Source organism: Salvelinus namaycush, chromosome 11 (genome assembly GCF_016432855.1).
Source record: "Salvelinus namaycush isolate Seneca chromosome 11, SaNama_1.0, whole genome shotgun sequence".
NCBI lineage: Eukaryota > Metazoa > Chordata > Actinopteri > Salmoniformes > Salmonidae > Salvelinus > Salvelinus namaycush.
Window position 1 is genome coordinate 11009593 of NC_052317.1, and position 17465 is coordinate 11027057.

At 43.4% G+C, this 17465-nt stretch overlaps 1 protein-coding gene across 7 annotated transcripts; it reads right to left on the reverse strand.

Annotated features, from left to right (window-relative positions):
* Nucleotides 1-213: 213 nt before the first annotated feature.
* Nucleotides 214-10915, reverse strand: LOC120055808 (E3 ubiquitin-protein ligase MARCHF2-like). 7 transcript variants are annotated; one of them, XM_039003791.1, is made up of 7 exons: nt 10571-10915; nt 8821-8884; nt 8230-8409; nt 2384-2579; nt 2083-2292; nt 1610-1772; nt 842-954 (listed from the first exon to the last, which is right to left on the reverse strand). In XM_039003791.1, exons 2-6 carry the CDS (start codon nt 8871-8873, stop codon nt 1623-1625), a joined length of 789 nt encoding a protein of 262 aa, XP_038859719.1. In that variant the 5' UTR covers nt 8874-8884; nt 10571-10915; the 3' UTR covers nt 842-954; nt 1610-1622. The 7 variants fall into 7 exon arrangements, with proteins under 7 accessions (XP_038859716.1, XP_038859722.1, XP_038859720.1 ...); XM_039003790.1 differs by having other exon boundaries at nt 843-954; nt 1576-1772; nt 10571-10914; XM_039003788.1 differs by lacking the exon at nt 1610-1772 and having other exon boundaries at nt 214-954; nt 10571-10910.
* Nucleotides 10916-17465: the final 6550 nt, after the last annotated feature.

The window sequence follows — 17465 nt, forward strand, 5'->3', positions numbered from 1 at the left end:
GCTGGGCCAATTGTGCGCCGCCCTATGGGACTCCCAATCACAGCTGGAAGTGATACAGCCTGAATTTGAACCAGGGACTGTAGTGACACCTCTTGCACTGAGATGCAGATCTAGCTCCCCTGCGCCACGCGGAGCTAGATCGTTACAGATCCAATACTCCTGTATAAGTAGCACAAAGAGTTTCAGCACACATGACATTTTACACATGCAAGCCATTGTACAAGAGTCCCTTATATTTTATTCCACAATGACCCAAGCTTACTCAAAGGAGTGCAACAGGAAGACTAAAATTACATCAAATACTTTTGCATACATTGACTGACACCAAAGCCCACTCGCTCTCTCTCTCTCTCCTCCCCCCATCTTCTACCAGCTACAAAAAGGACAAAGATTTTAAAAACAGAGAACATCATATTTAGACTTGGTCGTTCACATGGTCGTTCTGAGTGAGTAAATTCATGAGTCTATTGGATGGCAGTTGTCCAAAAAAAGCTAAATACATCGTGAAGGAGAGGGGGGGGGGGGGGTAGTATGTTTCAGATCTACTGTATTAACATGCTGCATCCCACTATTGGCTGTGACCTTATGTTCCAGTCCAGTGTTCATAATCCGGCGATGACATCAGTGACACGTCCTTCTACGAGTCCATAATGTCCCAAAATCAAAATGGTTATAGTTCATATCTGGGCTCAAGTGCTTCAAAAATGAATATGGAAAAAGAATCCCCCAGAATGGTCCTTAAGCGCAGAGGTTCGAGTTATATAAACACTTTATTTGCGAGAACACGTCGCTCGGTGCTCATACGATGGTTTCGTCAGTCATTTTCTTGGTTGACTTCATCGGCACGGAATGTTGGGTGGAGTGCGCTCCTTTTATGTCGGGCATTAGCAGGCGCACTTTCTGATTGGTCCTCCTCCACTCTGAGTATAACTGACAGTGATAGCGGAACGATACCTGAGGGGCACGGAGACAGACGTCAATGAAACTAGACATTTGATATGACCTGCACAGAGCAGATTCTCTGAATATATGGTTGCTATTGCAGGCACGCACAACCAGGTATCAATTCCATTTCAATTCAGAGAGCAAACCTATTTCCAATTCTTCCTAATTGAAAAGCATTGAAGATAATTGGAATTTCAGTGTACTTCCTGAATTGACTGGAATTAAAATGGAATTGACCCCAACTCTGCTCAAAACACGATGTGAAACATATTGCATGACATTTGTATTTGGTCTACAAAATGGTTCCGCTTCAGTTGCTGATTTTGTAACTATTGTAAGTATTGTTTCAGAGTACAGTAGTCTTTCTAGAGTAGACACAAAAGATTGTAGCAGACCAAAAATATTTCTGTTGGCACATTACTTGTCTCTCCTGAACATAAAATGGGAAGTGCACAGAATTCCACAGACAAGAAAAAAATCAAACACAAATGTCTTATTCGTCTTACAAAATGTACTAATAGCTATTGTAAAGCACATATTTATACTGCAAAAAAAATGCTGCCAATTAACAAAGGTGGTGTAAAGTAATCCATAAGGTGTGTGTGTGTTCTGTGTGACCATGGTACTTACCTACGGAACAGCAAGCAAAACTGCCCGTCCCTACCTTCAGACTACGCTCAAACACTACACCCCAACCCAAGCACGCCGTTCTGCCACCTCAGGTCTCTTTGCCCTCCCACCCCTATGGGAGGGCAGCTCCCGCTCAGCCCAGCCCAAGCTCTTCTCTGTTCTGGCACGCCAATGGTGGAACCAGCTGCTCCCTGAAACTAGGACAGAGTCCTTGCCCATCTTCCAAAAACATCTGAAACCATAACTCTTCAAACAGTATCTTAAATAATCCTCCTCCTCACCACCCCCACCTCATAAAATATATATATATAAATAACAAAAAAAGAACACTTAACCAGCACTTGCCTCTACGTTGAGGAAAAATGTAATTTCTATGCCTGTGATATGTGGTTGTCCCACCTAGCTATCTCAAGATGAATGCACTGACTATAAGTCACTCTGGATAGGAGCGCCTGATAAATTACTAAAATGTCATGTGTATCTGGTCTGTGTGTAGGGCCTAGTTACCAGTGTCCAGAGGATGTAGATGGTGAAGAGGGCGATGGTAAGGGCAATGAGTCCCACGGCCTCCAGCCGGCTGTTGAGGGTCAGGTGGTCCTGGGCTCCCCTCAGACACAGCCAGCCTGAGATGGCCGCCAGTGGCGTGATGAGCAGAAAGCAGGCCATGTCGCACAGCAGCGTGCGCTTCTCACTGCGAGGCCCCGGGTCCCGCAACCACTGGGAGGATGCAAGGAAAGGACCACTATTATTACAGTCTTTTTCCGTCATTATTATGGTGGCTCACACACACACAGTGCCAATGTTGTACCTGTGTAAGGGGTTGGGGTCGCCGTTCAACAGTGAACTCTGTGTGGCAGAGCTCACAGTAACTGGTGTTGGAGGACGACAGCCACTTCTCCAGGCAGCTCTTGTGCACCTTACCCAGGGTCCCTGTGCAGTCGCAAAGGGAGAGCAGCGTCTCACCACCGGCCCCCTCGTGGCAGATCCGACACATGCCTTCATTACTGGACAAATAGGGGAGAAAATTGTGCCTAGTGACCACTCATTTCAAAACACATTACACATGATATACTTAAGCAATAAGGCCCAAGGTGGTGTGGTATATGGTCAATATACCATGGCTAAGGGCTGTTAATATACACGTCAAAGCAGAGTGCCTGGAAACAGCCCTTAGCTGTGGTATATTGGCCATATATCACAAACCCCCGAGGTGCCTTATTGCTATTATAAGCTGGTTACCAATCAGATCAGTAAAAATAAATGTTTCGTCATACCCACGGTATACAGTCTGATATACTGATTGGCTGACAGCCATGGTATTCAGGGCTCGAACCACCCAGTTCATAACGTACATATAAATTGGAGACATTTACTTAATCAATATACAAAATTCATTTATCAGATATGCTAAATATGAGATGACTTAGTATATTGAGAATTAGGCCATATATAACCAGTCAAAAGTTGACACCTACTCATTCAAGAGTTTTTCTTTATTACTTTCTACATTGCAGAATAATAGTGAATACATGAAAACTATGAAATAACACATATGGAATCATTTAGTAACCCCAAAAAAAATAATGTTCTAAAAAATATTTAGATTTATTTATTTGAGATTCAAAGTAGCCACCCTTTGCCTTGATGACAGCTTTGCACACTCATGGAATTCTCTCAACCAGTTTCATGGGGTAGACACCTGGAATGCATTTCTATTAACAGGTGTCTTTTTAAAAGTTAATTTATGGAATTTCTTTCCTTCTTAATGCGTTCCAGCCAATCAGTTGTGTTATGACAAGGTAGGGGTGGTATACAGAAGATAGCCCTATTTGGTAAATAACCAAGTCCATATTATGGCAAGAACAGCTCAAATACGCAAAGAGAAATGACAGTCCATCATTACTTTAAGACATGAAGGTCAGACAATCTGGAAAATGTGAAGAACTTTGAAAGATTCTTCAAGTGCAGTCGCAAAAACAATCAAGCGCTATGATGAAACTGTCACTCATGGGGACCGCCATAGGAAAGGAAGAGTTACCTCTGCTGCAGAGGATAAGTTCATTAGAGTTAACTGCTTCAGAAATTGCAGCCAAAATAAACGCTTCATAGTGTTCAAGTAACAGACACATCAACATCAACTGTTCAGAGAAGACTGCGTGAATAAGGCCTTCATGGTCGAATTACTGCAAAGAAACCACTACAAAAAGGACACCAATAAGAAGAAGAGACTTGCTTGGGCCAAGAAACACGAGCAATGGACATTAGACTAGTGGAAAACGGTCTTTTAGTCTGATTAGTCCAAATTTAAGATTTGTGGTTCCAAACGTCATGTCTTTGTGAGACGCAGAGTAGGTTAGCGGATGATCTCCGCATGTGTGGTTCCCATCGTGAAGCATGGAGGTGGTGTGATGGTGGGGGTGTTATGCTGGTGACACAGTCAGTGATTTTTTTAGAATTCAAGGCACACTTAACCAGCATGGCTACCACAGCATTCTGCAGCGATACGCCATCCCATCTGGTTTGCGCTTAGTGGGACTATGATTTGTTTTTCAACAGGACAATGACCCAACACACCTCCAGGCTGTGTAAGGGCTATTTGACCAAGAAGGAGAGTGATTGAGTGCTGCATCAGATGACCTTGCCTCCACAATCACCCGACCTCAACACAATTGAGATGGTCCAACTCATTCCAAACCACAGAGTGAAGGAAAAGCAGCGGACAAGTGCTCAGCATGTGGGAACTCCTTCAAGACTGTTGGAAAAGCATTCCAGGTGAAGCTGGTTGAGAGAATGCCAAGCGTGTGAAAAGCTGTCATGAAGGCAAAGGGTGGATACTTCAAAGAATCTAAAATATATTTAGTTTGTTTAACACTTTTTTGGTTACTACATGATTCCATGTGTGTTTTTTCATAGTTTTGATGTCTTCACTAATATTCTACAATGTAGAATATAGTAAAAATAAAGAAAAACCCTGGAATGAGTAGGTGTCCAAACTTTTGACTGGTACTGTGTGTGTATATACACTGCTCAAAAAAATAAAGGGAACACTAAAATAACACATCCTAGATCTGATTGAATGAAATATTCTTATTAAATACTTTTTTCTTTACATAGTTGAATGTGCTGACAACAAAATCACACAAAAATTATCAATGGAAATCAAATTTATCAACCCATGGAGGTCTGGATTTGGAGTCACACTCAAAATTAAAGTGGAAAACCACACTACAGGCTGATCCAACTTTGATGTAATGTCCTTAAAACAAGTCAAAATGAGGCTCAGTAGTGTGTGTGGCCTCCACGTTCCTGTATGACCTCCCTACAACGCCTGGGCATGCTCCTGATGAGGTGGCGGATGGTCTCCTGAGGGATCTCCTCCCAGACCTGGACTAAAGCATCCGCCAACTCCTGGACAGTCTGTGGTGCAATGTGGCGTTGGTGGATGGAGCGAGACATGATGTCCCAGATGTGCTCAATTGGATTCAGGTCTGGGGAACGGGCGGGCCAGTCCATAGCATCAATGCCTTCCTCTTGCAGGAACTGCTGACACACTCCAGCCACATGAGGTCTAGCATTGTCTTGCATTAGGAGGAACCCAGGGCCAACCGCACCAGCATATGGTCTCACAAGGGGTCTGAGGATCTCATCTCGGTACCTAATGGCAGTCAGGCTACCTCTGGCGAGCCCATGGAGGGCTGTGAGGCCCCCCAAAGAAATGCCACCCCACACCATGACTGACCCACCGCCAAACCGGTCATGCTGGAGGATGTTGCAGGCAGCAGAACGTTCTCCACGGCGTCTCCAGACTGTCACGTCTGTCACATGTGCTCAGTGTGAACCTGCTTTCATCTGTGAAGAGCACAGGGCGCCAGTGGCGAATTTGCCAATCTTGGTGTTCTCTGGCAAATGCCAAACGTCCTGCACGGTGTTGGGCTGTAAGCACAACCCCCACCTGTGGACGTCGGGCCCTCATACCACCCTCATGGAGTCTGTTTCTGACCGTTTGAGCAGACACATGCACATCTGTGGCCTGCTGGAGGTCATTTTGCAGGGCTCTGGCAGTGCTCCACCTGCTCCTCCTTGCACAAAGGCGGAGGTAGCGGTCCTGCTGCTGGGTTGTTGCCCTCCTACGGCCTCCTCCACGTCTCCTGATGTACTGGCCTGTCTCCTGGTAGCGCCTCCATGCTCTGGACACTACGCTGACAGACACAGCAAACCTTCTTGCCACAGCTCGCATTGATGTGCCATCCTGGATGAGCTGCACTACCTGAGCCACTTGTGTGGGTTGTAGACTCCGTCTCATGCTACCACTAGAGTGAAAGCACCGCCAGCATTCAAAAGTGACCAAAACATCAGCCAGGAAGCATAGGAACTGAGAAGTGGTCTGTGGTCACCACCTGCAGAACCACTCCTTTATTGGGGGTGTCTTGCTAATTGCCTATAATTTCCACCTTTTGTCTATTCCATTTGCACAACAGCATGTGAAATTTATTGTCAATCAGTGTTGCTTCCTAAGTGGACAGTTTGATTTCACAGAAGTGTGATTGACTTGGAGTTACATTGTGTTGTTTAAGTGTTCCCTTTATTTTTTTGAGCAGTGTATATATATATATATATATTCATTGAAGTCGGAAGTTTACATACACTTAGGTTGGAGTCATTAAAACTCGTTTTTCAATCACTCCACAAATTTCTTGTTAACAAACTATAGTTTTGGCAAGTCAGTTAGGACATCTACTTTGTGCATGACATGTAATTTTTCCAACAATTGTTTACAGACAGATTATTTCACTTATAATTCACTGTATCACAATTCCAGTGGGTCAGAAGTTTACATACACTAAGTTGACTGTGCCATTAAACAGCTTGGAAAATTACAGAAAATTATGTCATGGCTTTAGAAGCTTCTGATAGGCTATTTGACATAATTTGAGTCTATCGGAGGTGTACCTGTGGATGTATTTCAAGGTCCTACCTTCAAACTCAGTGCCTCTGCTTGACATCATGAGAAAATCAAAAGAAATCAGCCAAGACCTCAGAAAAAAAATTGGAGACCTCCACAAATCTGGTTCATCCTTGGGAGCAATTCCCAAGCGCCTGAAGGTACCACGTTCATCTGTACAAACAATAGTACGCAAGTATAAACACCATGGGACCACGCAGCCGTCATACCGCTCAGGAAGGAGACGCATTCTGTCTCCTAGAGATGAACGTACTTTGGTGCTAAAAGTGCAAATCAATCTCAGAACAGCAGCAAAGGACCTTGTGAAGATGCTGGAGGAAACAGGTACAAAAGTATCTATATTCGCAGTAAAACAAGTCCTATATTGACAAAACCTGAAAGGCCGCTCAACAAGGAAGAAGCCACTGCTCCAAAACTGCCATAAAAAATGCCAGACTACGGTTTGCAACTGCACATGGGGACAAAGATCCTACTTTTTGGAGAAATGTCCTCTGGTCTGATGAAACAAAAATAGAACTGTTTGGCCAAAATGACCATCGTTATGTTTGGGGGAAAAAGGGGGATGCTTGCAAGCCGGAGAACACCATCCCAACCCTGAAGCATGGGGGTGGCAGCATGTTGTGGGGGTGCTTTGCTGCAGGAGGGACTGGTGCACTTCACAAAATAGATGGCATCATGAGGCAGGAATATGATGTGGATATATTGAAGCAGCATCTCAAGACATCAGTCAGGAAGTTAAAGCTTGGTCGCAAATGGGTCTTCCAAATGGACAATGACCCCAAGCATACTTGTGGCAAAATGGCTTAAGGACATCAAAGTCAAGCTATTGGAGTGGCCATCACAAAGCCCTGACCTCAATCCTATAGAAAATTTGTGGGCAGAACTGAAAAAGCGTGTGTGAGCAAGGAGGCCTACAAACCTGACTCAGTTACACCAGCTCTGTCAGGAGGAATGGGCTAAAATTCACCCACCTTATTGTGGGAAGCTTGTGGAAGGCTACCTGAAACGTTTGACCCAAGTTAAACAATTTAAAGGCAATGCTACCAAATACTAATTGAGTGTATGTAAACTTCTGACCCACTAGAACTGTGATGAAAGAAATATAAGCTGAAATAAATCATTCTCTCTACTATTATTCTGACATTTCACATTCTTAAAATAAAGTGGTGATCCTAACTGACCTAAGACAGGGAATTTTTACTAGGATTAAATGTCAGGAATTTTGAAAAACTGAGTTAAAATTTATTTGGCTAAGGTGTATGTAAACTTCCGACTTCAACTGTATATTTGTCCATTGTTGATCTCCAACGAAGAAATTGTGTACATATCAGATCACCCTCTGCACGGTCGGTAACAACCAAATGCATCCGGTATTCCGAGGAAATAGAATGAGAGCCTGTGACGTGACTTCCGCTTTTGGCGACACTCCATCTTAACTTCCTCCTCCACATTAACTGGATTGGTTCAACAGTGCAGAAGAGAACCTCCAACAGTTTATTTTTTTCTTGTCAGGACAAGAAAGAAAGAAATGCTACTATTTTATGCCTGCTATGTTAGGTTAATGTCAGAAGCAAAGGGACCGTCTCAGGAAGCCATACATACACAGAAAGGGGGATACCTAGTCAGTTGTACAACTGAAGGCATTCAACTGAAATGTGTCTGAGTAGAACCCTCTCGAGGAACCACCTTACCTCTGTGAGCCCACAGCTTTGACAACAGTGGAGAGTGAGCGACCATCTTTGGCCGTAACCTTGGCGACGTACTGGGCCTGGCCAGCATCTGGCTCCTCTACCACCTTGGGCAGGTCGGCGCTGCCTGAGTAGTCACACAGGGAGCCAGGCAGGTGGCAGCAACCTGATGTAGTCATGGCTCTGTTGGTGGTGGTGAAATGCCAGAGGAGCCAGCAGTCAAGGAGTCAGTCACACACCTCTCCTCCCACTGTTGGGCAACTGTTTGGACTGCGTGAAAATGTTATAATGTAGCATTGTTACAACAACTCTTTGCAGTGTCAAAACCAGAATTGACATAGATAACTTCATGTAACAAAGAGAATTTGAATCTATTAACAGGGACATTCTTTAAATCATAGACCATTTTGACAAGTACAGTACCAGTCAAAAGTTGACACCTACTCATTCAAGGGTTTCTTTATTTTTACTATTTTCTACATTGTAGAATAATAGTTTTGGTGTCTTCACTATGAAATAACACATGGACTCATGTAGTAACCAAAACAGTGTTAAACAAATCAACATATGTTTTATATTCTTCAAAGTACTCACCCTTTGCCTTGATGGCAGCTTTGCACACTCTTGGCATTCTCAACCAGCTTCATGAGGTAGTCACCTGGAATGCATTTCAATTAACAGGTGTGCCTTGTTAGAAGTTAATTTGTGGAATTTCTTTCCTTCTTAATGCGTTTGAGCCAATCAGTTGTATTGTGACAAGGTAGGGGTGGTATATAGAAGATAGTTCCTTTTGGTGAAAGACCAAGTCCATATTATGGCAAGAACAGCTCAAATATGCAAAGAGAAACGACAGTCCATCATTCCTTTAAGACATGAATGTCAGTCAATCCAGAAAATTTTAAGTGTAGTCGTAAAAAAACATCGAGCACTATGATGAAGCTGGTTCTCATGAGGACCGCCACAGGAAAGGAAGAGCCACAGGTACATGAGCCACAGGTATCTCTGCTGCAGAGGATAAGTTCAATAGAGTTAACTGCAACACAGAAATTGCAGCCCAAATAAATGCTTCACAAAGTTAAAGTAACAGACATCTCAACATCAACTGTTCAGAGGAGACCGCGTGAATCAGGCCTTCATGGTCGAACTGCTGCAAAGAAACCACCAATCAAGGACACCAATAAGAAGAGACTTGCTTGGGCCAAGAAACACAAGCAATGGACATTAGACCGGTGGAAATCTGTCCTTTGGTCTGATGAGTCCAAATGTGAGGTTTTTGGTTCCAACCGCCGTGTCTTTGTGAGACGCAGAGAAGGTGAATGGATGATCTCTGCATGTGTAGTTCCCACCGTGAAGCATGGAGGAGGTGTGATGGTGGGGGTGCTTTGCTGGTGACACCGTCTGTGATTTATTTAGAATTCAAGGCACACTTACGTGAACCAGCATGGCTACCACTGCATTCTGCAGCGATACGCCATCCCATCTGGTTTGCTCTTAGTGGGACTATCATTTGTTTCTCAACAGGACAATGACCAAAAACACATCTCCAGGTTGTGTAAGGGCTATTTGACCAAGAAGGAGAGTGATGGAGTACTGCATCTGACCTGGCCTCCACGATCACCAAAATCAACCCAATTGAGATGGTTTGGGATGAGTTGGACCGCAGTGATGGAAAAGCAACCAGCAAGTACTCAGCATATGTGGGAACTCCGTCAAGACTGTTGGAAAAGCATTCCTCATGAAGCTGGTTGAGAGAATGCCAAGAGTGTGCAAAGCCTTCATCAAGGAAAAGGGTGGCTACTTTGAATTATCTAAAATATTTGTAACACTTTTTTGCTTACTACATGATTCCATGTGTGTTATTTCATATGTAGAATATAGTAAAAATACATGTAAATCCTTGAATGAGTAGATGTGTCCAAACTTTTGACTGGTACTGTATGTGGTGGGGAATCGATGGCATGTTTACTATAGTAAACTAGATAGCATGTTTACTATGTCATGCATCTCACGTCACAGCCATACTATTTACGAATGAGCTTGTAACAATGTTACATTGTACCATCAACATACAATTTTAACAGGCTGTCAGTTATAGACAAAGCTTGGTTCCAATGAATCAATAAATAATCAACAGACACAACCAGGCAGGGGAAAAGATAACGTTAGCTAGTTAAGACTTTCATGTTTTCACATCCTCTAAACGCTAGAAAGCTAGCTAACTAAAGTTAGCAACCAAGCTAGGTAGATAAAGAAATACAATACAGTGAAAATATATGAAGGTGATCACTTAGCTTAGCTAAATATATATATTTTTAAACAACCTAAACAACAAGGGATAACGTACCGTAGTCACCAGCAAGCTCTCCCTGGCCTTAGTTAGCTATTTAGCTAGCTAGCTGTATGAGATGACATTGACATTTAGCCAAAACGATGGTTCGGGAAGAATACAAAAGACGATGACAAGCCGTGTATCTGCTCCATTGTTGGCCGAATCATTTACTTGTTTGTAGCAGTCTCCTCACAGAAACGGTGTATCTTTCACGGATTTGTGACAGCTAGCTTGTTTACATTTTTACACTGCCTGGCTGGCTAACAGCTATCAGCTGTGCACTGCTGTATCATTATGGTCCAAGCTATCCGGGATCCTTGGGACGTCCCTATCAAAGATTTGTATAACTCGCTAATCCAAGATAGACCAGCGCCTGTCGTTTCCAACGTGAGCAAATTAAATCATAGTGGGTATAACAAACAAGGAGGTGGGCAGAGCCAAGCACGAGCTAGTGAGATCCTATTGGCGCCTGCTAAGCATTTATTTGCATATTTCCGTTAGGGAACGCCTTACCTGTGAAGTGCGCGTCTGCAATAACTCATTTGCATTCCTTTTAAACAACACTTTTTATTTTTATTTTTTACAAGTTTGGCAAAGGGTAAAGTCTACAAAACTTAGTCCACTCTGTTTGTTACAGCTCGTAGTTTTGGAAACAGAAAACTGTATGGAGATCAAATGTTAATCGATTAGAAATGACCAAAAGTTGGCCAAAATCCATCTCGCTACATCTTCTCCGGCAACTGGACTTCTTCTCATCACCATATTTGAAAGTGAATGGAAACGCCAACCAGATGCTTCACATTTATACATCCGGTGAAATATCTGGCTCATTGCTCTATCTGCGTCCCTTCTTCTTCATCTTAATTTTTTTTGTTATTCTTCTTTGGTCTTTAAATTGCGGTTGGCAATCATAAGGTGCATTACCGCCGCCAACTGGACATGATTGTAAATTCATTACACTTTGTAAAAAATAGATACAAATAAAATAAAAACACTTTCGACTAACATTCAAGACCCACTACCCCATTCCACTACTTTGACCCTGCCTGCTCCTACATCGTGCCAACGGCCTGGGAGGACGGCACACCACCATGCAACACACCCTGTAACTCGTCTGAAGTCAAATCTAATACACCCAAGTACTTCTTTACATCTGCCACAACATATACTTTCTGTGATTTACATTCCATTTCTGCAGTACAGTTAATAACCATTGCTATGAATGGCCTATCCCTCTGTGCTGGCACAGATTTACTACTCACAGGGATCCTCTCAGGATCCCTCGCCATTGACCCATCCTCCTCTACTTTCTTCACTGCCTCAGCATATGACATCTTCTGCACTACTCTGACCCTGGCGACCTCAATCTGCCTCTCTTGCACTGGACTTTTTCGATCCCCAGCAACACGGGCACCCCTACAGTTGACACACACAACTTTTTTGCCATAGGGTGTAGAGAAATGTTTGCAGTTTTTAATATGATGTTAGAGAGGATGACTAACAAAATTACTGTCCGCTAATTCAACCATGATAACAAATTTAGATAGCTGGCCGCTAAACGAACATATCAATAAAAAAAAAGGTTAGCTGACATGGGATAATTGACTGACTATCAGTGACTGACAAAAGAGAAAAACTGGTGATGCACAATCAAAATTGCACTTTGTGTATTTTACTATTCTAACTCGCAACAGTAAGCTGAAACCCCTCATGGGGAATTAATCCAATGTTCTTCAAAAGAGGGTATGCAGCCCGTGGGCCGCCAGTTGCCCCTCCCTGACATAGAGTTATGCCGAATTTATAGCTAACAACAACAAAACTGCTTTCTGGATTCGTCTTCTGCTCCCATCACAAGCACAGAAAGTGCAGCCACGAGCTGCTATTTAAAGAAAGTCCACTAGAGGGAGGAAACCATTTTAATCTGGTCCATGACAAAGAAAATGAACAAGATTTCTTGGTGCTTTCAAGACACCTGGGAATTCTGAAATAACAAAGGACAATTCATGACATCAGTGATCTTCAGGTCGGAAAGTCGAAGCTCTAAAAAAGAGGCCAGAGTTCCCGACATGGATGACCGTTCAAAAAAATTTCCCTAGTCGTCTTGAACACACTGAAGTCAGAAGTCGGAAATTTCCAAGTTCCAGTTATTTTGAACGCGGCATCTAGCAAAGTTAGAAAACCTTTGTCAACGGTTTTGTTGCTGTCATGCATGTCTCCTCATTGCATCATGCATTTGTTAGGCCGCGTTCAAGTGCTAGTCGGAACTAGGAAACTCGGAAATGTCAGATTTGCTAACTGGTTGTAGTTATACACGTGCCACATTCAACCAATTTCCAAGTCGGAAATTTCTGAGTTTCCTAGTTCCGACTAGCACTTGAACGCGGCTTTAGTTTACACATATGTCGCATATGATGTAATCTGGTCAACAAATACATAATTTGAACGTGAATGTTACACAGGGTGAATGACTCCAGGATTTTTGGAGTGGACTCTACACCACTAATATGTGACAGCACTTCAGATGTCGGTAGTTCATTACGGACTCAGTCAGTATGTCACTTCAGCCAGGAAAGAACACCAGCACAGACTTCGTGAGGTCAAGTCAGACAGTATCAGATGCAAGCTTATCAATGAATGAGGTAAGTTTATGAAGGCCCCTGCGATTTCACCAGCGGCGTTGCCCATCAATGTGTTCCTTCGCAAGTTAAAAGACTGGCAGAGTCTAGGCAAATAAAACGTTCTCCGGTTTAAACTTTGCCCGCTTGCAAACTGTTGCCACCGGAGTTCTCGATTTTTGATAAACTGTTTGCTGTTCCCTGTTAACGTTCTGCTAACTGGGCACTTTGAAGATGAACCCCTACAAGGATGTCAAAGAAAATACATGATATTAGTGGTGGCAGGGGCCCACTTAGGGATTTGGAGGTCCCAGGCAGAGGCCAGTCTGAGCCCCCCCGATGTCTATGTCTATCGGTGCCAGCTTTTAGGTGAACGAAACAGAATGAAAAGGCAAACTGAAGAGAGTTGAAATGCCCTTCACTAGTAAGTCTTGGCATCACATAGAAAAGGGGTGGGCAATCATTTTGGCTTGAGGGCCACTTCGGGATTTCAACGCACAGATTTTTTCCAGATCGATTTGTTTGTCAAAAGCAATTTGTGGGCAAGAAGAAGGCTTGTTGTTTAAAAATATAAGCTAATACAGTCCATTATCATTTCTACACACTTTCTATTTGGTTTTAGTTAGGGCTGGACTGATTCTGGGATAATACCTATATCTGATATTTTATTTGCAATATCGACCAATTTGATCATTGTTTTCATTTTAGGTCATTTTTAACCATTTTAGCACAGATACAAACAGCAACCAAATGTCTATGTTCATAAGGCTAATAAGAAAATATGTCAAATGAGTTGAACATAGAAAAGGTGCAACAATCTTTTTTTCCATTCAAAAGTGAGTAAATTGCATCAGAAAGGTATTGGAAAGTCGTTGAGAAAAAAATATCTGCACAGTTTTCAATTGTCGCTTTGTCATGGTCCCTTCAAATGTGTTCTGTGAAGCCTGTGAGCATCGTAGAGGGGAATAGAAGATACGTGTTCATGAGAGTCTTAATAGCTAATCGTCCCCAACAGTTCAAAAGCTAGAGCAACATTTGGGGGAAGAAATCAGAAACCGCTCCATTTGTCACAACCAGAGATGGTCATAGCCACTAAATAGCGCATGCCGGAGGAGGAAGGCAAGATAACAGAGAAACCATGTATTATTAAATCAAATGATGCCAACTTCACAAGGCCCCTGATGATGTGAAGCCCCAGGGAATTGTCTGTTGCCACCGTGTGGTGGGACTATAGGCTACATTCTTTAAAACATTTCTATTAAAACCTGAAAATGAATTCGTATTTAATTGTGGAAATAAGATATCTGTTTATCTTCAGATAACTTCATTCTGAAAATGTCTGACTACATTGTGAAGATCGAGGGAGATGGTCCCAAGGAGCCTAAAGTATGTGGACAACTGATCGTCACACATCTCTTTCAAAAATCATGGGCAATAATATGGAGTTGGTCCCTTCTTTGCTGTTAAAACAGCCTCCACTCTTCTGGGAAGGCTTTTGACTAGATGTTGGAACATTGTTGCAGGGACTTGCTTCCATTCAGCCACGAGCATTAGTGAGGTTGGGCACTGATGTTGGGTGACTAGGCCTGGCTCACAGTCGGCAGTCCAATTCATCCCAAAGGTGTTCGACAGGGTTGAGGTTAGGGTTCTGTGCAGGCCAGTTAAGTTCTTCCACACATATCTCAACAACCCATTTCTGTATGGACCTCGCTTTGTGCATTTGGCATTGTCATGCTGAAACAGGAAAGGGCCTTCCCCAAACTGTTGCCACAAAGTTGGAAGCACAGAATCATCTAGAATGTCATTGTATGCTGTAGCATTAAGATTTCTCTTCACTGGAACTAAGGGGCCTAGCACGAACCATGAAAAATAGCCCCAGACCATTATTCCTCCTCCACCAAACTTTACAGTTGGTACTATGCGTTCGGGCAGGTAGCGTTCTCCTGGCATCCGCCAAACCCAGATTCGTCTGTCGGACTGCCAGATGGTGACGCATTATTCATCAGTCCAGAGAATGCGTTTCTACTGCTCCAGGTTCCAATGGTGACGAGCTTTACACCACTCCAGCCGACGCTTGGCATTGCGCATGGTGATCTTAGGCTTGTGTGCGGCTGGTCGGCCATGGAAACCCATTTCATGACACTCCCGACGAACAGTTCTTGTGCTGACGTTGCTTCCAGAGGCAGTTTGAATCTCAGTAGGTTGCTTAGCAACCGAGGACAGAACATTTTTACACACTTCAGCACTCAGCGGTCCCGTTCTGTGAGCTTGTGAGGCCTACCACTTCGCGGCATAGCCGTTGCTGCTCCGAGACTTTTCCATGTCACAATAACATCACTTACAGCTGACTAGGGCAGCTCTAGCAGGGCAGAAATTTGATGAACTGACTTGTTGTGGAAAGGTGGCTTTCTATGACGGTGCCACATTGAAAGTCACTGAGCTCTTCAGTAAGGCCATTCTATTGCCAATGTTTGTCTATGGGGATTGCATGGCTGTAGATAGATAGACAGATAGATCTAGAAACTGACACTCAAAATGTAACGCTCGTCTGAAGAAGAGTACCAAAGCGCAGCGTGGTACGTGTTCATGATAATTTATTCAAACTGAACACTGAAACAAAATAACAAAATAGAACAAAACAAAACAGTTCTGTCTGGTGCAGACACAAAACAGAAAACTACTCACAAAGCACAGGTGGAAAAAGGCTGCCTAAGTATGATTCCCAATCAGAGACAACGATAGACAGCTGCCTCTGATTGGGAACCACACTCGGCCAAAAACAAAGAAATATAACAAATAGAATGCCCACCCTAATCACACCCTGGCCTAACCAAAATAGTGACTAAAACCCTCTCTATGGCCAGGGCGTGACACAAAAACCAAAACCCAACCGTTGTCCTGCCGGTGACAGATCTGTCCTATGTTGGAGCAATGGAAGACACAGTGAGAAATTACTATTGAAATTGTCAAAGAAAGTTAGAGCATAATTGGTATTCTTCTAATCTTCTGGGTCTAGTTAAAAGCATGAGATAGCCTATTGTAGATTATAGGTTGGTATCCTATCTACAGGTAACTGACAAAATAAAGGAAACACCAACATAGTGTCTTAATAGGGCGTTAGGCCACCAACGGTGTAAAATTGCGCAACTAAAACATCCTCAGCAAAAATAGCAAAATTCATTACAGATTTCTTGAGTTCTGGGGATTTTGAGGAAGTGAAATAGGCTTCCGCATCTGCTGTGTGTCATGGGGGAGAAACATCACCAACCAAACGTGGAATCGGTCAGGAAACACCTCCAAGACTGAAATCTCATTTTTCTAATGAGCAACAGACAAACAAACGTGCCAAACGGTGTGTTCAGTAGCTTTTTAAATGTGAGAGTTGAAAACAAGTCCTAGACTTATGAAAGTTATCTGTATAAACCCAATGTTGTTGTACATTGTCTATTGTGGATCCATTACTGTTCTGTTGACACACATGGGGCTGATGATGGCCAGGGAAACAAGGAAGAGGTCAAGGTGCCAGCAGCTAAGGGCATCGTACTCGATATTGACTTCACTTCTGTCACGAATCCCGCTTCCTGAGTCTGGGTTTGCCTGTGTGTCTGTCCTGGAGTGTGTTTCAGGTGTCCTGGAACGCACCCTGTCTGGTTGCCGGGCGAATTAGCTCATTGGGAGATTGATTTCACCCGCACCTGTTTCCCGTCAGTAATCTGCACACCTGTCCTGATCATCATCTCTACCCTTCAAAAGCTCTGACCTGACTTCCATTCCCTGCCGGATCGTTAGCCATGAACAGTATGTTGTGCCTGAGTACCAGACTCCAGTTGGATAGAATTTGTTTTGTTGTTTTCATTTACGTATTGCTTGCCTTGAACTTACCTCCGTTTGTTTTGTCTTCAGTTACTCACCTGGATCATTCACTCCATTCCCGCCTGGTTGACAGAGGATTCTGCTACTACATTGGATTCACCTATTTCCTCTCATCTACTCACCACCGCTGCCCGCTACGCCATCTGGATATATCTACCTTTTCACATTTCACTGTAAATAAATACTCACCTTCTTCCTACGCTCCTTGTCCTGGTCTGCTTCTGGGTTCGATCTTGAAAGATCGTGACAGAACGATCCGGCCAGTAATGAACCCAGCGGACCTGGACTCCGTTTGCCATGCCATTACCCTGCAGGAGAAGAAATTGGGACAACACAATACGGCGCTACAGGAGATAGCGAGTTCGATCCAGAATTTATCTGCTAGCTTGACACAAGTCCAGGATCAGCTCAGTTTGCAGGTG